At 40.6% G+C, this 22,927-nt stretch overlaps 1 protein-coding gene across 1 annotated transcript in view; it reads left to right on the top strand.

Annotated features, from left to right (window-relative positions):
* Positions 1-11,637: 11,637 nt before the first annotated feature.
* Positions 11,638-22,927, top strand: part of ISM1 (isthmin 1) — a 76,247-nt gene continuing 64,957 nt past the window's right edge. The window contains exon 1 of the mRNA XM_028524949.1: positions 11,638-11,814. Within this exon, the coding sequence (XP_028380750.1) occupies positions 11,677-11,814 (138 nt within the window). The 5' untranslated portion in view covers positions 11,638-11,676. The remainder of the gene's footprint in view (positions 11,815-22,927) is intronic.

The following is a 22,927-nucleotide window of genomic DNA, read 5'->3' as shown; positions in this document are numbered from 1 at the left end:
GCCCCTTCTTACCTGCAAAGTTTCTTTTGAGAATCAGCTGATGGTCTTACAGGAACTCCTTTGTAGGTAACCATCTGTTTTTCTCTTGCTTAAAATTCCCTCCTTATCTTTAATCCTGGGTAATGTAATTATGATGTGCCTTGGTGTGTGCTTCCTTGGGTCCAATTTCTTTGGGACTCTCTGGGCTTTTTGGACTTCCCAGAAGTCTATTTCCTTTGACCTATTTGGGAAGTTCTCCTTCATTATTTGTTCAAATAAGTTTTCAATTTCTTGCTTTTCCTCTTCTCCTTCTGGCACCCCTATTTTTCAGATGCTGGAACATTTATAGTTGTCCTAGAAGTTCCTAAGCCTCTCCTCACTTTTTTGAATTCTTGTTTTTTTTATTCTGTTCTGGCTGAATGTTTGTTTCTTCCTCTGCCCCAAATTGTTGATTTGAGTCCCAGTTTCCTTCCCTTCACTGTTGGTTCCCTGTATGTTTTTATTTATTTTATTTTGCATAGCCTTCACTTTTTCCCCTATTTTGGGACCATACTCAACCATTTCTGTGAGCCTTCTGATTACCAGTGTTTTGAACTCTGAATCTGATAGGTTGGCTATCTGCTCATCACTTAGTTCTATTTTTGGAGCTTTGATCTGTTCTTTTGTTTGGGCCATATTTTTTTGTCTCAGCACACCTGTTAACATTGTAATGGGTGGAACCTTAGGTATTCTCCAGGGTGGGGCAACTCACCTCTTTGCAAGTTGTGGCACTGTATGTGGAGGAGGGGTCAGAGATGGAACAATAGCACTTGCTCAGCTCTCGTCGGCTTTCAGTCACTTCCTCTGCTAACCACCAGCAAATTGGGCCCTTCTGGTGCTGATTCCCAGGTGGGTGGGTTTGTGTACATTCTGGGACCCTGTGGGTTACTCCAAAGAATTCTCCTGTGAGGCTGAGAGTTTCTCCTGACACCACAACCCCAACAGGGTGTTCCAGTCACAGGTTTTGTGGCTTTATTTCCCCACACTAGAAACCTGGGCTGCATGACCTGTCTCAATCCCCAGTTGTTCCTCCCTGTTTATCTGCAAGCAATTGTGGGAGCACCTGCTCCTCCAGCCACTGCCTCATCTGCCCAGGTCCTCAAGACACTGCTCTGCCACAAGTCCTCTGTACCCCTCCTACCAGTCTGGATGGCTATTTCTTCTTTAACTTTTTGTTTGTCAGACTTCCATACAGTTCAATTTTCTGTCAGTTCTGGTTGTTTTTGTTTTTAAATTTGTCGTCCTTCTTTTGGGTGTAGGAAGAGACAAAGTGTATCCACCACACCTCCATCTTGGCCAGGAACTGGGTCTTTAATTGAGATAACTGAAGTACTAGATGAATCTCATTAAATAGTCATTACAAATAAAGTGGACTGAAAAAAAATAGCATGATAAACCATGGATTATGTTGCAGAAATGAACTCTTTTATAATAACATGTTGGTTTACTATTTTAAAATATAACCTACTCTCTAATTTCTGTTTAGCTACATCCTAAGAATGCAATTTGTTGTATTCTAAATAATCTTCATAATATCAATTAAATCTATATTCTCATATAATTGGATACAAACGGTCATTTGAAAAATCTCAACCAAAGTCAAAATCACCTTAGGAAAGAATCTGTGAAACAAAACTGTGCAGCATGAAATATTTCCTGTTAGAGTTTCTCTAGTCCAGGGGTCAGGAAACTATGGCCCCACACCACACCCAGCACACTGTCTTTTTTTGTATGGTCCCTGAGCTAAAAATGGCATTTACACTTAAAATGAATATACTATAAGTGGTTATTATATACATGATGCTCTTAATTTTTTTGTCACACAAAGTTGAAACTGTTTACTCTCCAGACCTTACAGAAAGAATATGTTGGTCCCTGCTCTGGTCCATCCATGACATTATACCTTTTTCTTCACATACTGGTGAAAATGAGTGGTATTTTGGCAAAGATTATTCAGTGAGGAAAATGAGCTGTGCATTCAACATACCCATTTTATTTTCCTTATAAGCATACAGGAATTTTGTATTTCCCAGCCATTCTTGCAGTCAGCTGGGCCATGTGACAGAGTTCAAGCCAAAGTCACATGGCCTGGCCCTAAAGCTTCCTAAGCAAGCCTCCATATACTCTTCTCTATTCCCTAGTCTGTTGAAGAAGGTTCTGGAAAATGCACAGCCAATAAATAAAAGAACCTGGGGCCCCTTAATAACAGGAAAACTTCCCTTGAAGACTAAAATATTCAAATTTGCAAGAAACAATTTTTTATTTTGTTAAGCCATTGAGATTTTGGTGACCGTTTATTATGGCAGCCAATGTTACTTTCCCTGACTAGTACATATATAAATTTTTTTTCAATACCATTGTGCCTCGTATCACCATCACATTGTTTACTCATACACACCAATAAAGTATGGGGATCCTTCAATCTTTGTGAGTAACCAAAACATCCCTATAGAGTGTTATTTGGCATTCATATCCCCAACAATTAAATGTTTATTCAAAAAAGCTACTTTTCATTTGCTGCTTATGGATAAAATTGAACCATGATTTCAGAAGAAAATTAGACACCAGGTAAATAAAGGAAAATCCCAACCTTTGTAAAATAACAACCACCCAAATTTGAGCTCCAAAAATATGTAAACAGCTTTTTTATACTTATTCTTTTACAGACTATTTCTCATCTAACTTTCACCATCCTGTTTAGAGTTTTCCAAGTGAGAATCTTCATATTTCAGTTTAGACACATCTGGCTCACAAATGAGGCACTCCACCCCCACTCATTGTGAAATCCTGCCACAAGCATTGGTGATGAGATCTTGTGTTTATTAGTAAAGATGTGAGAACCAGTCAGTCCCAAAACTATTTTGAGTGGAGACATCTCTGATGTGGCACTTAAAATTGTCAGTTTGATCTTTCTCTGCTGAAGAACTCCTGTCATTAAATTCACTTCTGAATGCAAATTTACCAGTTTTAGCTCTCTTTCAGATATAACCCCACTTGGAGCTATTGAAAAGATTATTTTAACTACTCTTTAGTTGTGAAAAGAGTTAACATTTCCAAACTGTTCATTTTTTTCCTTCATTTGACTGTGTGTGTGTGTGTGTGTGTTTTAATTTCCCTAGGTATATTTAGATGAGTTGCATTTAAAAATGCATCGTAAAGCTAAGATTTGACTATTTTTAAATCACTGAAGGGAACTGAGATGAATAACAAATTTGTTTTTCCTTTCCAGACCAATCCTGTCTTTCTAACAAAAAAAAAAGAGAGAGAGAGAGAGAGAATTTAAGACTAAACTATTAAGAATAAATTGATAATGGCTTTGGATGAGAGCAAATAAAAAAATAACTGGTTCATAGAGTAAAGTCACCCCCTACTATAGCCACAGCCCACTGTCCAGAGGAAACTGGACAAGATTGACAACTTAGAACAAAGTGGAGGAGATTGGCAGAAACTACATATTCTTTCTTTCCGCATATGAAACATATAACACACCAACATATTTTCAGTTAAAAACTCTTCCCACTTAACCCAATAAAAATTACTCAAGATTTCTGCACCTTGAAAGTGAGTTCCCAAATTGTTGTTATGGACCCTGTGATGTGATACACAGAGAAATATTCAGGTAGAATCCTGCCCCAAGTGTATGGTCCAAAATTAATCCTAGAAAAGTAATCATACAAATACAAAGTGAAGGTATTCTGCAAGACCAACTGGCCTAGACTTTTTAACAAATGTTAATGGCACTCAAGACCAAAAGAAAACCATGGGGAGGAGATGGGGACTATTTAAGACAGGCATAAAAAGACATGACAATGACAATTAAATGCAGTAAGTAAAATAGTCAAAAGGTACAAACTTCCAGTTATAAAATAAGTAAGTCATGGGGACATAACATACTGCATGGCAACTATATTTATATAATACTGTATTGTACATTTGAGGGTTCTTTAAAGGTTACATCTTAAAAATTCTCATAAGAAAACAATTTATAACTATTGTATGATGATGGATGTTAAGTAGACATTGTGGTGATCAGATTGCAACATATACAAATACTGAATCATTGTTATATACCTAAAAATAATATAATAAGTCAATTATATCTCAATTTTTTAAATGCAGTAAATAATTTTCAGCTGAATTCTGGATAGAAGGATATCATAGGGGCAATTAGAAAATTTTGAGTATGGATTGGAAATTAAATATTACTGCATCGACATTAAATGTCTTGAGCATGATAACTAATTATATTGTGATGATGGAGGAGAATCTCTTTATTCTTAGAAGAGATATTGGGAGTGAAGTATTTGGGTTGAAAGTTTGAATGATGGGTTTTAACTGTATGACAAACCCCCACACAACAGCCAATTCATCATACTGTTTAGGCTGGGCTCACCTGGGTTGTTTCTGCCAGGTCTCTGTTGGGTTTCCTTATGCATCTCTGATCAACAGCAGGTCAGCTGAATGGACCTGCTTCCAGAAATAGTCTCCTAGCTGCACTTGACTAGGACCCTTTTTTCCTCTAGCAGGTATTCACATGGAAGTGGCAAAGTTCCAAGACAGACACAGAAAGAGAGAATGGAAGCATGCAAGGCTTCTTGAGGGCTGCCCACAGAACTTGTGTGATATCACTTTGTGCTGCATTGCTAGTCAAAGCCAAACAAAAGTCACAGAGTCAAGGAGTGGATGCACCTCATTGTGACAGGAGAAGCTGCAAATCCACTTTGTAAAGGGCCTTGATGCAATGAAGGAAAAAATGTTGGTCATTCGTACAATCCACCTCAATGATGTATGAGTGTTCATTCAATTATACTTGCAACTTTTCTTTAGGTTTGAGTTTTTTCAGAATAAAAGGTTGGGAAAAGAGATAGATGATAGAACAAGAACCAGATACAAAAGAGATATACTATAAAATTTAAGTTGTATTATTTTTTTTCTAAAGTCAAATCCAATGTATGGTGATAGAAGTCAGAATATCAGTAACATGTGGGTAATTAGGTTTTTGGGTGCTGGTAATTCACTATTTCTTTATTTGAGTAGTAAAAATCCCATTGAGCTGTAAACTTAGGATATGTACTCTTTTCCATATGTATTTTTTAAGTTTACCATGAAAAATAGAAAGAGCATTGGTCTTGGAGCTAGGAAACCTGATGCTGCCACCAAGTTCCTCTGAGATACTGAAAATGTCCATTTAATTATCTGGGCCTCAGTTTACTCATCTGTAAAAGGAAGTTAGATAAACTCTATGGGCCCCTTCCCACTTTGAGATTCAATTCTGACTGAATAGTTTGCTCTCTTCCAGCCTAGAAATTATTTGTCAGAGTTTTAAAAAAAGAACATACATAACATATAACATATAACCTTGCAATTATTAGCACTTTTCTCCTCCAGCTATAACATGTCCCTGATATTTCATTTTGTTTTCCAGAATTTGCACTGAAATAAGTATAGCAGAGTAAAAGCAAAAGAGGAGCTTCTTATGAAACAGATAGTCTTCAGGCAACAGCTATTTGCAGAAGAGGTCAGTGGACCAGCATGACATCATATTTTGATATCACACTGGACCCTGCCACAAAAGGAAGGCCCATCATGAACCTTTTCAAAAAGCCAATCCTGTTTTCCTGCCAATCCAGCCAGTGCCTGGGAAGGACTGGAATAAAGGCTTTTAACCTCTTCAGGTCATGTACTTGGGGGTCTCTTGGATTCTTCAAACATTTAGGGGCTTTTATGGAGAAGTAGAGAGCCACAAGCATCCCCTCTATCTACGCATGTACTGCATGTGTGTGTTAGAGAATCGGGAAGTGGATGGTCCAAGTATCCCACAAGCCCAGCTGTTGTTTCAGGGCTTAGAGCCCCTGGGAGCTCCTCTGAGCCTTTAAGGGTGGTGATTTTATCACTTCTGAGCACTGTGAGTTCTTCATAGTTCAAAGGACTCTAATGGAGCAACACTTCAGGCTTTTTGTTTGTTTATATTTCCTCAAGGGCTCAGAGTTTACCTCCAAGGCTCCTTTCAGCTACTCTTTCCAGCAGTTTTCTGAAAGTTTCATCCATTGAACAAATACATATTTATGGAACATCTACTATGTGAATTCAGAAGTGAATGAGACACATGCACTTCTGAATTCACACATGCAGCATGCACACACTATGGAGTCCTTCATCTATCAGACAGACAGAACTGGAACTACTCACCTTGTACTACAACCTCACAACAGCCCGAGACAGGCATTCTTAGTTCCAAGTTAGAGCTGAAGAAACAGATTCAGAGAGGTAAAATAACTTGCCTGAGAGGTTACATGGCTAGTAAGTAGAATCCATATACCCCCCTTTGCAGTAATTCCTTCATATATGGCACCTAAGATGAGCTGGTGTCTTGTGTCAGTCTGTTAGAACAGGGATCAGCAAACTGAGTCATGTGGTCCAGCTGCCTGTTTGTGTGCACCAAGTTTTATTAAAACAGAGCCATGCCCATTTGTTCATGCATTTCTTTGACTGCTTTCCCACTGCAACAGCAACAGTGGAATTGAGTAATGGTGCCAGTGATCTCAAAGCCCACAAAGACAAAAAGCTTTGCTTTCAGACCCTCTGAAGAAAAGATTTGTCACCCCTCCCTCACAGAATATTATCCCCTATGTTTGTGGGAGTAATGCAAGCTCCTGTAACAAACCCCCAAATTTTGCTTAATACCTGTTTTTAAGAGTTTATTTCTCAGTCTCACAATAGCCCAGCCATGGTGTTCTGGGAAGAGGTAGGGGTGGGGTAAGGGCCCTGCTCCTGGGAGCCAGGCTAATCATGGATCTAAGTCCATTCTGGGCAGAAACATCCAGCCAGCAGACAAAGCGAAAAGAGAGAGATCACGCACAGGACATTTTTATGGGCTAGAGAGGGAAATGGCACACATTACTTCTACCCACATTCTACAGGACAGAACTCAGTCACACAGCTGTATCTAAATGCACAGGATAAGGGGAAATGCAGTTTACCAGTATGTCCAGGAAGAAAACAAGTTTTGGGGACACGTAACAGCCTCCACCATAATCCCTAAATGCTAATCATTCTTACACCCAGGAAAAAAAGTCTCTAGTTTTGACTTCTTGAATCTGTTTCAAAGCTCATATGCATTATGCATGTGTTTGATTTTTTTTATTTTAATATGTTTTAAATTATTTTAATTGAACTAGGGTAAGTTTACCATTACCTTTTTGAGATACAAACTGAAATATGTACAAATGAAGTGATACGATGGCATAGATTTGCTTCAAAATAATCTCAGAGGGAAAAAGTGTATGATAACATACATGAGACAAGATTGGCCTTGCTTTTTGTTGAAGCTGGGTTATGGGTATGTAATTATTCATCATATTATTCTCTTTATATATATTCAAAAGTAGAATATATAATAAAAAGTAAGCCCTGGCTGGCATAGCTCAGTGGATTGAGCGCGGGCTGGGAACCAAAGTGTCCCAGGTTCGATTCCCAGCCAGGGTACATTCCTAGGTTGCAGGCCATAACCCCCAGCAACTGCACATTGATGTCTCTCTCTCTCTCTCTCTCTCTCCCTCCCTCCCTCCCCTCTCTAAAAATAAATAAATAAAATCTTTAAAAAAAAAAGTTGCATTTTACCGATTGCGCTTACACTACTCTTTGTTGCACTGCAACAGTTTTTAGTAAGAAAATTAAGTATAAACAATAAAATCCTGACAATAATAGACCACAAGGTTCTCTCCAATGATATTTACTATAGATGTTCTGGCTGGTTGTTATTTCTTTTTTCACTTTTTCCAAATATTCCAGTCAAATAAGCTTTTCTTCAAGATAAAGGGACCAAAAAACAATAATAAAAGAAAATCTATGAGGGAATAGTACAAATGACTGAAGAGTTAATATTCATAGGTCAGCCAGTTTTAGTATGACCACTCTCAAGAGAGTTAATTTATTAAGTAGGGTCTAAATAAAGACCAGATTTATTATGTTCATTAAACAAACACTAATTGAGCAACTAGAAATATGTTAATGATGAGGCAGGTGTCCCTGTCTTGAAGAATGTACTACTTCTCAGGCCAGCTAATGCTGGCTGCTATAGCAAACTTCACCATATCACAGTGCTTTAAGCAACAAAGCTTTATTTCTTATTATGCAAGTTTAAATGAAGATAGATATTCCTGGTCCAATAGTTCTCTTTTGAGTTGGTACCTCAGAGTCCTTTGTCAAGTAGAAAGGAAGAGAGCATTGTGTGTAGATATCTCTCAGGAAGTTTTATGGCCCGACATAGAAGTAACAGAGCTCTTCACTGTCTCACTTAGTCTCAAGTGTTGCAGAAAAATGTTTCTTTAGTTGTGAACCCAGGAAGAAGAAAACTGGATATTGGAGGGGTGGAGGGTAGGTAGTGGGTAGGAGATATGTTCTGGAATGTTCTACCACAAAGGTGATCCACGTCTGGTGGGAAGATGGACATGCAATCAGACATTTTACTAGGTAGGAAGATCAATAGTAAAGATATGAAGACAGTGCTGTGGGAATTCTTTAGGAGGCAGATGTTTAAAACTTTCATCAGCTATTAGTAAGATTTCATAAATGTGCTTGAAACTTAATTTGTTCAGGCTATTAAATCCTGTCATTCTTCGCCCCCCCCCCCCAAAATTGTAAGCCTATGTTCCCTAACTCCTCAAAGGCAGAGCATTGCTGGCAGCTTTGATAACTTCATCACACAGCATGGACATTTATTGACACTAGTTATGTGTGCTTACTGGAACATAAACTCACCTGGAATTTGGATCTCACAGCGTGAAAGGACTTTAATAGCAGTTATTCATACATTTGTTCAACATTTTATAAAGACTTCTGTCCCCAAAATTCAATTTATGATTTTTACAACATCTTACAAAGACTTTGATCTTCAACTCTCCTTTTACAAATTTATAAGAATTTACACTCACAGCAAGGATTTCTTTCCAGAGTTTTTAAAACTTATTTTTTTTCCTTAGGATCCAAAAATGTTAATTTTAGATGAGAGGAGAGGCAGTTGAGGTTCACATGTGGGGACTGTGTGTGATGCAAACGCAGGAGCAGCAGCGCCTGGATTCTAATTTAGAACAGCCTGCCTTGGGCAATAGGAAAGTCCTTTGTCCCTCTGCGCCCACTTCACAATCTGGCCCTGGCGGGACGGGAGGGTGTTAGAGCCAGCCCTAAACTTTGTCTTTCTACAGGATTCTAGTTTGCCATCTTGATTTATGTATTCCATCCAAGTGCTGACTCTCCTGCTCCCCCCACCCCAAAGTGCTTCTAATTAGAAAACACACTGGAGGATCCTCGTGGGATTTGAAAGCTGCCGGGATCCTCTCTTTGATCTCCCATCTGAACCACGGACAGTCTATTGTTTCAAATTCTCCGTCAGAGCTCCAGTTGACAACTATTGGCATTTTAGAGCCTGAGATCGCAATAAAGATGCCTGACAGGACGGACTGCCCAAAAATCCAAAGCAAGCACTCCCTCCAAACATCCTCCCACCCAAAACAAACACTGCAAAGGGAAAGATATCGCGTGCTTTATAAACAGCTGCCAACGTATTAAGACTCTACAGCTGGTTAGAATTTTAAAGATGCTGAGGGCATCTTAAAAGCTGCAACTAGAGCTTCCTTCCCCGGACCCAAATAAACTCAACCACCACCCGGTACCTTAACCACCGCTATTTAAATTCTGCAAAATGCCACCATGACCTGTGGAACTTTGGAGATGATAAAGGTGTGTTTTGTCTTAATTTGGGTAAGACCTAGCTGAGGTGCCTTGCGCTCAAAGATGTGAAGTTGGAAGGTAGTGGATTTAAGAACCCTTCCTTAGTTTGTAGCACAGGGAGGAGGAGGCCAGAAACGGCGCGGAGAGGAGGTTTGTTTATTTATTTAATACCAGTCACCAAGGGAGAATCAGGAGGGTCCATCTCAGAGGCCTTGAATGCAAGAAGGGCTTGGAAATTTGCGAAATGCTTGTGTGGGAACGCCAGGACTAAGGGCTCCGCTAGCGGGGTGGGAAGGGCTGGGCGGGCCCAGGGGAGGAGCGGAGGAGGAAACCGGGAGCTAGGCGGGGGAAACTCCGTATAAAAGGTCCCAGACGTAAAGAGAGCCCGCCACTCGGAGCCACTTCTGAAGAGCGAGAGCTGCAGCAAGATCCAGAGTGAGGCAAACTGGAGTGATCTGAGCCCACCATCGGACCCAGTTGCTTCTGCATCGGAGGCAAGGAACCCTCGCCCTCTGCCAGACCCAAGCCTTTTCTCTTGCCAGCCAACCTCTGCAAGGCATGAGTGGCGCGCGGGAGCCGGAGGCTGCAGAACGGTCATGAGGCGGTGGCCCAGGGACAGCGGCTGTGCGTTTGCAGCCCACAAGTCCCCTCCGGGAGCGGCGCCTCCGGGATGAACCCTCAGACCTGCGATTGCCAGAGCTGAGATTTATTCTTAGTGCCCTACCTGCGTTCCACGAGCCTGGGCGGGAAGCACCGAGCCCCAGCAACCAACCGCCGCAACACCTGCTTGCCGGACCAGACCCACGCCCAGCGAATCGGACTCCCCTCCCTTCCAGGCTCTACAAGGCGACACGGTGCGGGAGCAACGGTGCTCAGGAGACTGGCGTCTCACCGTCCTGGAGCAAGTGTCAAGATCCCTTTGGAACGACTCTTTATCACCCTCTTACACATGCACGCCAGCTGCAGGCGGGGGTGCACAGTCTCAGACAGACACCTGGCTTGTCCTGCACCCCTCCCTTCTTTATCACAACTCCAACTCCACTTTGTCAATAAAGGTTTCTAAACTCTCTTAGGCATCCCCACCCACCCACAGCTCCGAGCCTCAGTGCGCCCAAGGGCCGTGCCCTCGCAGGCTGCAGTGACTTCAGCAGCGGTAGCGCGTACTAGGCACATCCCTGGCAGACGGACGCGGACCCCAGGGGGGTGCCCAAGTCACCTCCAAACAGTGACAATCCCTGTGTACCTGTGGCCCCAATCTGGAGCCAGCTCACCCTAGCACTTGGCGGCTGGGCGTCTCGTCCAGCGTCCCGAAGTAGCCCAGGGAGGAGGGGAGGTGGCTCGTCCGGTGAGTGGCTCAGGGCGGGGGAGCCCAGCGTGGAGGTAACTCCGGGCCGCCACTGAAGCCCTCCTCCTCCTTCTCCTCCTCCTCCTCCTCCTTCTCTTCCTCCTCCTCCTCCCGGCGCTCCTCTGGCGGCCGCTCCTGTTCCAGCTGCGGCGCCGCGGCCACATCTGGGGCGCCCATGTGCGCTCGGGGGTTCGGCTGCGCCCGCCCCGCCGCCGCCTCCACTGCCCCCTGCCCGCAGGGCGGTCCACGGCTCGGCCTGGGTCCTGGGCAGCCCCCTGACCCTGCCGCTGCAGGGAAGCGCCCGGGTCTGCTCCGCAACCGGCTTGGACGCCCCCGGCCCCGCCGTGGCTCCGCCGTGGTGCGGTGGCGGCGGCGGAGGCGGCGGCGGCTCCTGCTCCCCTGGCCCCGCGTGCCCTGCTGCTCCCAGCGCCTGCCCCGCGGGCCCGGGGAGCGGGGCCCCAGCGGGGGCCGAGGCGGGAGCCGCGCTGCCGGGCTCCCGAGCTCCGACTCCTCCTCTCCCGGCGCCGCCACCGCCGCCGCCGCCGCCCGCCGCGCCGGGTCCTAAAGCCGCGCGTCTCAAGAGGATGGTTCGCCTGGCGGCCGAGCTACTGCTGCTCCTGGGGCTGCTGCTGCTCACGCTGCACATAACGGTGTTGCGCGGCACCGGAGCCACGGACGGGTCAGAAGCAGCCGCGGGCAACGCCAGCCGGACCCAGCTGCAGGTGAGTACGTCGCCGGAGAGGGGCGCGCGTGGCCTCGGGGACTCGGGTGGCTGGGCACAGAGCTAGCCCTTGATGGATGAGGGGAGATGGGACCCCGCCCCACCCGAGAGCAACTGTTTTGGCAGCAGTTTTGCCAGGGCAACCCTTCTAAGGCAGAGGCGGAGCGGGGATACACGTTGGAAGAGTGGACTTGGCTCCGACGTCTGTCGGACGCGCTCCTTCAGGTCTGCCACAGGTCAGATATCTGGGGGTGCGAGCCGTGCAATGGGCAGAGGAAGTGTGGAGTATGTATGTGTTTGCTTTGGGGTGCTGCCAGGCTTTGGTTGCCCTTTAGAGGCCGAGTAATATTACTCTGGGAGCGGACGGGGCGGGGGTTGCGGAAGGCGATTTTATAGGATATTATCCCCAAACTGGGCTTGGGAGCAAGAGCCCGGGTGAGCCTGCCCCTTCAGAGAGCAAGGAGAGTAGCCAAACATCCTCTCCTCGCACGTGGTCCCGAGGCCTTCGATATCTCTCGTGGGCTTCTCCAGAGGCTCCAGGGTGCGGTCTTGGCCAAGCTGAGGGTGAGGAGTCAAGGCACCTGCCGTGCTTTGGCCCGCGGTTACTTGGGAAGGTCGCCTTGGTAATGGAAATGTGGTTCTAAAGATCGATTTCAGCTAAAAGCTCCAGGGATGTGGGGGTGGGGTATGGTCGCAAATGGGGAGTGGGCATCAAACAAAAGTTGAGTTCCGATTTCAGAATAAAGGATTGCCCAGGTAAGGATTTCCTGCCGCTACCTCGGAAAGCGCTTTTCCTTGGGTCTAGGGGAGTGACAGCTGCCAGCTTGGGGCATGAGTAAAAGTCGGCAGGGATTTTCTCAGAAAGCCGTGGGAATTCTCTGGCTCCTACAGTCTCCCTCTCCAATTAGTTCCTCTAAAGCTCTGTGCTCGGCAATGTCGAGATAAATTATTATTATGTTTATTGTTTCTAAAGGACTTTACAATCATTGTTCCTTGTTTTACCTGTTTATGTAATTTGTTGCAGAAAAACTTTACTTTTAAAGGGAGAATTCAACCGTTAAAACAGTGCTTACTATGCTACTGTTTTAAGTGATGTACAAAATTTAACTGATTTAATGAGGTATTATATAATTAATATCCCCTTTACAGATGCAAAAAAAAATTAATGAGGTACAGGGAGGTTAAGAAACTTGCCAAAGTTCACGAAACATCCCAACCTCTTAATTAATTACACCAAGTTTTATCTCTGCCAGGGTGTTACAGACTAAAGCAAGGCAACCTTTGCACAAAATGCAAAACCAGGAATGGAAAGGTATGCACCTCAGAACTGAAGGTTTTCTTAAATTTAGGACACTTCTGAAAATGTCCTAACATTGTGGGGTTCTCTTGCCTTCTTCTGTGGGCAAACAAGTATAGGGACAGAGTGAAGAGAAAACTAAAGATACTGTCATTCTGTAGCCTGGTACACCCACCAGGTATGCAGAAATAGTACTTAATATCTTCAAGATTTCTGGAAGTCATATTTTATACATGATGCTTTCTTTCCTCATGGACTTATGAAAAAGCTGTAACAGTGATGTTCTATGGAAAAGTAAATTTGGCAGATTTCTTTATGAGGTGCTTGCTATCATTAGAAGAACCTGGGGCCAGCCTTTTCTGCCTGAACAGTAAGGTAATGAGAGAAGCAGCTGCTGGAAGTGGGAACTGCAAAGGGGAAGTGGATTACGTTCTCCAAAGGGCTTTTGGCTGAAGAACTGCCCCAGGAGAGCAGAAGAAATGCAGGATTTAGAAAGAGTACTTCTCCTAGGAATAACTTGGGTCCCAAAGAGCTACCGACCCACCAGCTTTGGTTCTTCTTATAGAAGCATTTGGTTATTCTGTCCACTGAATGCACATACCAGGCAGAATGATGAGTTTAACAGTTTAGTTCATAATTTTACTCTCTTTTGTAATTTGTTATTATAAAAGTTTTATAGTCTTCCTGACTAAAGTTATTTCATTGGCCCTCTGACTCCCTAAAGGTATTATGATTCAGTTGGAGAATATATGTTCCAGCAAGTGAGGAGGTCTGCAAAAGACATTTATTAGCCTGTTTTCAGGCTCCAGAAAGCAAATTTGCTAGTAGCAGGTGTATCTGAAAATGAAAGTGTGGATGCTATATTCTTTCTGTTTACTGGATATTTTAACCTATCTTAAACTCCATTAAAATGTATTAGGTCTGTTACCTTAAGCTGCTAAAATCATTCTTTGCAACTGAAAAATTAACCCTTATACTACCTTTTTGTTATCTCTTCTTAATAATTCTAAAATTTGAGGTTGGAGTCAGAAATACAAACTGGTAGGTTTGTGTACCCAAATTGTAGTGTATTTTGGGGTCATTTAAAAAGACATACACTCATATTTAAGATCTGGTGACTTTGACATATCAAGGACACACAATAAAATAGTAGTAAGAATAACAATAATAATAGCTAAGATTTGCAAATTGCCTCTGTGTGTCAGACACTGTTCTAAACACTTTTAATATATTAACTTTTTAAATCCTTGCAAACTGCCATAAAAATTAGGTACTATTGTTACCACTGTTACACATAAAAAAAAGTGAGGTTAACTAACTTGCCTAAGGTTGCACAGCCAGAAGTTGCTTAATTTGTTTTTGTTATTTTACAGTGTTAAAATCTTTTAAGAATATTTGTATTCCAAGTTCTTGGAAAAGTCATCATGTTGACTACAAGAGAAAAAGTCTTTTAACAATTTACATTTTCAAACACATCTTGACAATTTTATTGTGTAAAATATGAACATATGTGTATGTATACATATAGTAATATATATACATTCACACATATAAACACACACACACATATACACAACCTAAGGTGATTTTTTATGGTAGTTTTGGCATGCTGGGGGATAGATTTTTTGACTTTCTGATTGTCTCTGTACTGGAGGTGTGCTGTTATGAGGTGGCAGTAAAATGCTTTGAGCACACTCTCTCAATTGGCTATGTCATGAAAATAATGATGTTATTCTTTGTACTATTTTCAGTATTTTAAAATATCTAATAGGAAATTATATAGCTGTTTGCAACAGCTGCATAAGATGCACAGAGACACCAACTTTATTCACTTTTGAATGAAATCTTATCTCATTGAAATAAGTTTGGCTCATGTTGATCAGATATGCAGATTAGTTCTTTCATATGTCTTTAAGAAAATAATTATATAAAATAAAAACAACTTGAAAGACAGAACATCTCAAAATATATAACCCATAGGTAGTAGTAATAATAATACCTATTTTACTTGAAATTCAAGTAAGTGTTTCTCTTTACTAAATCTCAGTCAGATTTAGAACTGTGAATTTCTATAGATTTTAAATAGTAAAGCTAGAACTCATTAAGACAGTATTTAAGCAAGTATTCATAAAACAAGTATTTATAAGCAAGTATTATAAAACATCAAATTGGTTATTTTTACAGTAACATTAAAACAAACTAAACTCTGAAATGTAACTAAGTGCCTTTGTTCTCTATGTCCTACCTACCATCTTATGCCCACTTTACCCCTTTTATCCCTTTAGTTGCATTCAATAAACCAACTGGGCTTTTTGTACTCACTGCTTCTCTGAATACATCTGAGGTTCATCTTAGCTACTTATAGCAACAGAAGCAGAAGAAACATTTATTTGTACTTAATAAAAGTGAGGTCCCTTACAATGACCCTCTAAGATAGATAGTATTTATATACCCATTTCACAGATGAGTAAATTGAGACCTGGAGACATCTGGGTAACTTGCACTTGTCCACACAGCAGTGGTGGGGCAGAGCCAGGATTCAGACCCAGGCAGGCTGACTGTGGAGCCCAAGTTCTTATTCCAGTCCATCAACAAGACTCCTCCAGCTCTGACTCAAGTCAGCAGTCATTGTGTTTCTTATTTCATGACTTGCCTGCCAATTTTCCAAACAGGCTGTTTGCTCTTATCCCTGCAATTCTTTATAAATCATGGATAACTGTTCCACATAGCTATTTCTGCTTAACAAACTACCCCCAAACTTAGTGACTTAAAACAACCACCACTTTATTTGCTCATGAGTTTGTGTGTTAGCAACTTCTCTGAACTAATGTGGGTGGTTCTGTTGATCTTGCCTTAGGACTACTCATGTGGTTACAGCCTTCTGTTGCCCTGACATGAGCTAGATGGCCCAAGATGACCTCTGTTTGGTGGTGGCTGTCACCTTGGCTGTCTCTCATTATGGTCCTTAATCTTCATGTCTTCATATATTTTTTTATTTATTGATTTTAGAACTAGGAAGGGGAGAGAAAAAGAGAGAGAGAAACGTTGATTTGTTGCTCCACTTATTTATACGTTCATTGGTTGATTCTTGTATGTGCCCTAACCCAGAGATCAAAACCAGTGTATTGGGAGAATGCTCCACCCAACTGAGCTACTCAGCCAGGGCCTAGCTACATGTCTTTACATGGTGAACTCACAGCAGCAAGAGACTAAAAGCAGAAGTTGCGAGGCCTCTTGAAGAACTTGCACAAAGTCACTTCAGCCACATTTTATTGGCCAATCAAATCACTAGGTCAGCTCAGATTCTGGGGGAAATGAAATAGTCTCCTCCTGTTGGCAGGAACAGCAAACTAACATTGCAAAGAAGCAAATGCACTGGCGTGGGAGGAATTACTATGGCCATCTTTGCAAATTATCTACCATATTGACCTTTTGTCTCCTATATTTTGTAAATGTTTGGACCAATATTGCACTCATCTTTTAACATTGTTCATGCTGCCTTTGGCCATGCAGAAACTTTCCATTTTAAATATAATCAACTGTGAATCATTTTCCTTATGACTTTTGGTTTTCTTGCCTTATTTAAAAAGTTTTCATCAAATAAAGATTGTCAAAAAATTTTAATATATTTTGTTCTAACACCTTTAATTTTATTCATTGTTTTTGTTTGTTTAAGACTATGGATATACTTTGAAGTTATTTGTGGGTTTAAGGTTTAAGATAAAGCTGTAATTTTGGTTTTTGTCCCAGTAAATAGCCACTTGTCCTATCATATTTGTTAAATACTGCATTCTACATTCACAGATACAAAATAACACTTTTATCACATATTAAACTTTTCACGTATACTTAAATCTGTTTCTCGACCTTCATTATTATCTATTCATATATCAACATTACACTACCTTCATTTAATGTAGTTTCATAGAATGTTTTATTATGGAAAATTTCCTTTCATTTAAAAAAATCTTTCTTAAAAATTCTCATAAAATGCCTTCTTCCAAACAGACTTTAGAATTATTCAAAAATTCATTGACATTTTAATGGGATTTGCTTCATATATTTTTGGTTAAGTTAGAATTTTTTAAGATAAAAAAAGAAATTACTTTTAATTACACAGTGTTGTAACAGTGATTTAACACACCAAAAATAATTTCATTGTTTTACCATTTTCTTTATGATTTATGTAAGATGATACAAGGTCCCTCAAACTATTCTAATTTTTTTAATTCTTTTTTTTCATTTTGCTGCTCTGATTGGTTGTTTTCTGCTACCTTGTCTTCCAAATCACTGATTCAATCCTCTTCTTCATCCAACCTACTGATTTTCAATTTTTAATACTTCCATTCAGGACCTGATCTAGACATCTATTTATTTCTTGAGTAAAGTTTCACAGTTCTCTTCATTTTTCACATTTCTTTTTACAAGCTATTTTCCAGGTTTGATTATTCTTGTGAATAAGGTTTTATTTTCTGTTATATTCTCCAATTTGTTAGTTCTGGAATCTAGGAAATCTATATTTACATGCTTATAGTTTTCTTGGTGAGTACATGAGAGCTAGTAGTATCCATTCAGTAGTGCTACCATTACAGTTTCATAACGTGAGTTGGAAATCTTTTCATTTTTTTCAGTGTAGCATTTTATTTTTTAATATATTTTATTGATTATGCTATTACAGTTGTCCCATTTCCCTCCCTTTATCCCCCTCCACCCTGCCCACCCCCTGCCACCTACATACCCCCCTCCCCACATTAGTTCACATCCATGGGTTGTACATATAAGTTCTTTGGCTTCTACATTTCCTATACTATTCTTAACCTTGCCCTGTCTATTTTCTACCTACCATCTATGCTACTTATTCTCTGTACCTTTTTCCCCATTCCCCTCCTCCCCTTCCCTGCCAATTACCCTCCACGTGATCTCAATTTCTGTGATTCTGTTCCTGTTCTAGTTGTTTGCTTTGCTTGTTTTTGGTTTTGTTTTTTTAAGGTTCAGTTGTTGATAGCTATGAGTTTGTGTCATTTTATTGTTCATAGTTTTGATCATCTTCTTTTTCTTAGATAAGTCCCTTTAACATTTCATATTACAAGGGGTTGGTGATGAGGAACTCCTTTAACTTGACCTTATCTGGAAAGCACTTTATCTGCCCTTCCATTATAAATGAAAGCTTTGCTGGATAGAGCAATCTTGGACGTAGGTCCTTGCATTTCATGACTTTGAAAATTTCTTTCCAGCCCCTTCTTGCCTGTAAGGTTTCTTTTGAGAAATCGGCTAATAGTCTAATGGGAACTCCTTTGTAGGTGACTGTCTCCTTTTCTCATGCTGCTTTTAAGATTCTCTCCTCCCTGACTGGCATAGCTCAGTGGATTGAGCACGGGCTGCGAACCAAAGTGTCGCAGGTTCGATTCCCAGTCAGGGTACATGTCTGGTTGCAGGCCATGACTCCCAGCAACCGCACAGTGATGTTTCTCTCTCCCTCTCTCTCTCTCTCTCTCTCTCTGTCTCCGTCCCTTCCCTCTCTAAAAATGAATGAATAAAATCTTAAAAAAAAAAAAAAAGATTCTCTCCTTATCTTCAATCTAGACTAATGTAATTATGATGTGCCTTGGTGTGTTCCTCCTTGGGTCCAACTTCTTTGGGACTCTGAGCTTCCTGGACTTCCTGGAAGTCTATTTCCTTTGCCAGACTGGGGAAGTTCTCCTTCATTATCTGTTCAAATAAGTTTTCAATGTCTTGCTTTTCCTCTTCTCCTTTTGGCACCCCTATGATTCAGATGTTGAAACATTTAAGGTTGTCTCAGAGGTTCCTAAGCCTCTCCTCATTTTTTGAATTCCTGTTTCTTCATTCTGTTCTGGCTGAATGTTTATTTCTTCCTTCTGCTCCAAGTTGTTGATTCGAGTTCCAGTTTCCTTCCCTTCACTGTCGGTTCCCTGTATATTTTTCTTTATTTCACTTCACATAGCCTTCACTTTTTCCCCTATTTTGTGACCATACCCATCCATTTCTGTGTAGGTTTGCCACCTCCTCGTCACTTAATTCTTTTTCTGGAGCTTTGGTCTGTTCTTTCATTTGAGCCATATTTCCTTGTCTCAGCACACCTGTTACATTGTAAGGGACAAAGCCTTAGGTATTCACTGGGGCAATCCACTTTGCTGTGTTGTGGCTCTGTATGTGGGAAAGGGTTCAGAGAGGGAACAATGCTGCTTGCTCAGCCCTTGCCCCACTTTCAGCCACATCCCCCTCTACCCACAAGCAAGTTGGGCCCTTCTGGTGCTGACTCCTGGGTAGGTGGGTTTGTGTATATTCTAGGACCCTGTGGGTCCCTCTAGCAGACTCTCTTGAGAGGCTGGGAGTTTCTCCCACCACTGCAACCCCCACAGGATTTTACAGCCAGAGGTTTTGAGGTTTTATTTCCCCACACTGGAAACCTGGGTTGCACAGTCCGTCTTGCTCCCCAGTTTTTCTTCCAGTTTATCTGCATGTAAATGTGGGACCACCCAGTCCACCAGGCACAGCCTTGCCCACCTGGTCTGCCAGCTACCACCTTGCTTCATGTCCTCTCTGCCCTGGCTGCTCATCTCTGCCCCTCCTACCAGTCTGAATAAATGTTTCTTCTTTAACCACTTGATTATAGGACTTCCATACATTGATTTTCTGGGAGTTCTGGTTGTTTTTCTTTTTAGTTTTTAAATTGTTTGTTGTCCTTATTTTGGATGTGCAAGAGAGTAAAGAGTATCTACTTGCCTTCATGTTGGCCTGAAGTCTATAAAGGTGAAATTTTTATTTATATTTTTATTGACTTTGTCTAGAGTACTTTTCTTTATGATATTAGTATGGCAACTCCTACTTCACTTTATTTTCTTTTTCCACACAATACATCAATAAATTTAACCCATTTATATTTTTGTGATTACTGATAGATTTGAAAATATTTTTTCATTTTATTTAGTGTTCTCAATTTTCCAATTTCTATATTGCCTCACACTCCCAAGTTACCTCTGTGACCTTTGGCAAGAGAGTTAGCCTATGTCTAAATTTTCTCATCTGTAAAATAGACATATAATAACTATTTCCTAGTGTTGTTACAAGGATTAAAACACTAACTGCATGCTAAATGTTCTATTAAATCTTGGCATTTAAACATTTTATAAAAATTTAAATATTGTTTATTTTGTTAATTTGCCTCCTCAAGTACTTGTTAAAGTTTTTTTTTCCCTTTTATTGATCCAAGAGAGAGGAGAAGAGAAAGGAGCAAACCATTAATGTGAGAGGGAAACATTGATCTATTGCCTCTTGCAAACACCCCAACTGGAGAATGAACATGTAACCCAGGCATGTGCTCCAACTGGGAATTGAACTCATGACCTTTCGGTTTGCAGAATTACTCCCAACTCACTGAGCCACACCAGCATGGGCCATTTAATCTCAAGTTTTGAAATTGTTCTATTTCTGTTACTTTTAATATTTTAACAGATTTTCACTTACATTTTTAAATATTTGTAACCTAACCTCCCCCCCAAAAAATATGATATTCTGAGATAAAAATCTCTCATGCTTCTCAAGTTTTAATCACATTATCTGAATACTTAGTGTTATATTATTCACTTTTTTCTGTTTCTTCTTTTATTCATTCTGTCTTTTGTTCTTTCTTTTTCAGTATAGTTATCTTAGGAATAATTTCTTAGCAGTTTTACTATGCTCCCAACAATTATTTAGACTTAACTCTAAGATTTACTTATTTCTTTATTTGCTGCTGCTGCTCCTTGAATCTCATATTTTCACCTTTTATTTTGTTGGAATACAGTCTCAAAAAGTTTTTTAGAAAGACTTTATCAAAGGGTAAACTCTATAAGATCCTAATTTTTTACCATCTATTAATTTGTTTCTCACAATTAAATGCTAATTTGGTAGTTGGCTGTGTTTGATATTGTTTTCCTTCAGAATTTTTCAGCTATAGTCCAATTTTATTGTACCATCTCAAGTTTCATTGGGAAGTTTGATGCTACTTCTTTACAGGCAAATTTTAAAAACTAGAAGTTTTTCAGGTTTTTCTCTTTATTTGTAATGTTCAGAAATTTCATCAAGCTTTATTTAGATTTAGGGCTTTAGTTGTCAGTCCTGTTAAGCACTTGGTGGACCCTTTCAATCTGAAGCCACAAGTTTGTCTTTAGCTTGAGAAAATTTCTTTAGTAATTTCTTTGTTTATTTCCAATATCCCTATACTCTCACTTTGAAATTCCCATTGGAATTTAAAACTAATATTAGGATTTAAAAATCTACCTCTAATGCCGCTTCATTTTGCATCATTTTTTTATCTTTTTGTAGTTTCCCAGTATGTTTTATGTCATGCTTTGTGTTCCATCTTTTACAACACCAGAACTCCCACTTTTTAATCATTAGTGTCTTGCCCTCACTCTTTTCTCCCAGCCTCTCCTCTCCCCTCCTCTCCCCACCCCTCCTTTCTCTTTCTCTTTCTCTTTCTCTTTCTCTTTCTCTTTCTCTTTCTCTTTCTCTTTCTCTTTCTCTTTCTCTTATCTTCCTCCCCTTGTCATCCTCTTCCTCCTCTTCCTTCTTCTACTCCTTCTTATCGCTCCCTTTTTCTCTTTCTCCTTGAATTTTAAAAAGTTTCCTTAATGAAACCCTGGCTGGTGTAGCTCAGTGGATTGGGCGCGGGCTGCAAACCAGGCATCGCAGGTTCGATTCCAAATCAGGGCACATGCCTGGGTTGCACGCCATGGCCCCCAGCAACCGCACATTGATGTTTCTCTCTTTCTCTCTCCCTTCCCTCTCTAAAAATAAATAAATAAAATCTTTAAAAAAAGTTTCCTTAATGATAAATAACTACACTCCATACAATAAAATGAGTAAGTCTTAAAGGTTCAGTTCTATTTTTGATAATTGTATATCCCCATGTAGCCACCATCAAAATTAGGATATAGAACATGCTTATAATTCCAGATAGTCTTCTAGTGTACCTCTAGGCAATTCACTCCTCTCAAAGATGGCCAATGTCTGATTCCTATTACCATAGATTACTTTTGCCTGTTCCACATCTTCATATAGATGAAAGCATGCTGTATGCATTTTTTGGTGTGTCTGTCCTCATTTGTTCAACATAATGTTTTTGAAAATCATTTTATGTTGTTGTGTGTATAAGTAGATTTCTCTTTTTTATTGCTTAGTGGTATTCCATTGTATGACTATACCAGAATTTATTTCTGCATTCCCTATTGATGGACATTTGGGTTGTTTCCATTACTTTGGATATTCTGATTAAGACCATATTAACATTCTTGTACAAGGCTTTCTGTGCACATGTTTTCATTTCTTGTGAGTAAATACCTAGTGCTGAAACTTACACAGCCTCTATTCTTGATATTATTATGGTAATTCGTCTAGGAAAATTCACTCTTTTAGATATCTTTCTTTCACTTTCTCAGCTTTGTGGTGTTTCACTTTCAATTGGTATCATTTGTTTCATTCCTACCAGAAATCATTCCTTCTTCTATAGGTGACCACTTCTCAGTTTTCCACTTCTGTTGTGATTAATTTTTATATTTTGTCTGCCCCTTCAAGAGAATTTGGAGAGAGAAAAGAAGTAAACAAAAATGCTTGGTCCACCACATTGAACTGAAACACTATAATTTTATTTCTTAATCTTACTTCCCTGTTTACAAACCAGAAGAAAATTATATTATTTGTGCAGCCTCTTCACTGATTGTCTTCCAGCCATATTCTAACAGGCATTGATCTTTGAGGCTGGGGGACAGCCTCAGAGCTCATGAGAACTATCCATTCAGTAAAGAAGGATCTATTT

This window comes from Phyllostomus discolor, chromosome 9, assembly GCF_004126475.2.
Source record: "Phyllostomus discolor isolate MPI-MPIP mPhyDis1 chromosome 9, mPhyDis1.pri.v3, whole genome shotgun sequence".
NCBI lineage: Eukaryota > Metazoa > Chordata > Mammalia > Chiroptera > Phyllostomidae > Phyllostomus > Phyllostomus discolor.
The sequence above is the reverse complement of the archived record's forward strand: the minus strand, read 5'-3'. Positions and strand labels throughout refer to the sequence as shown.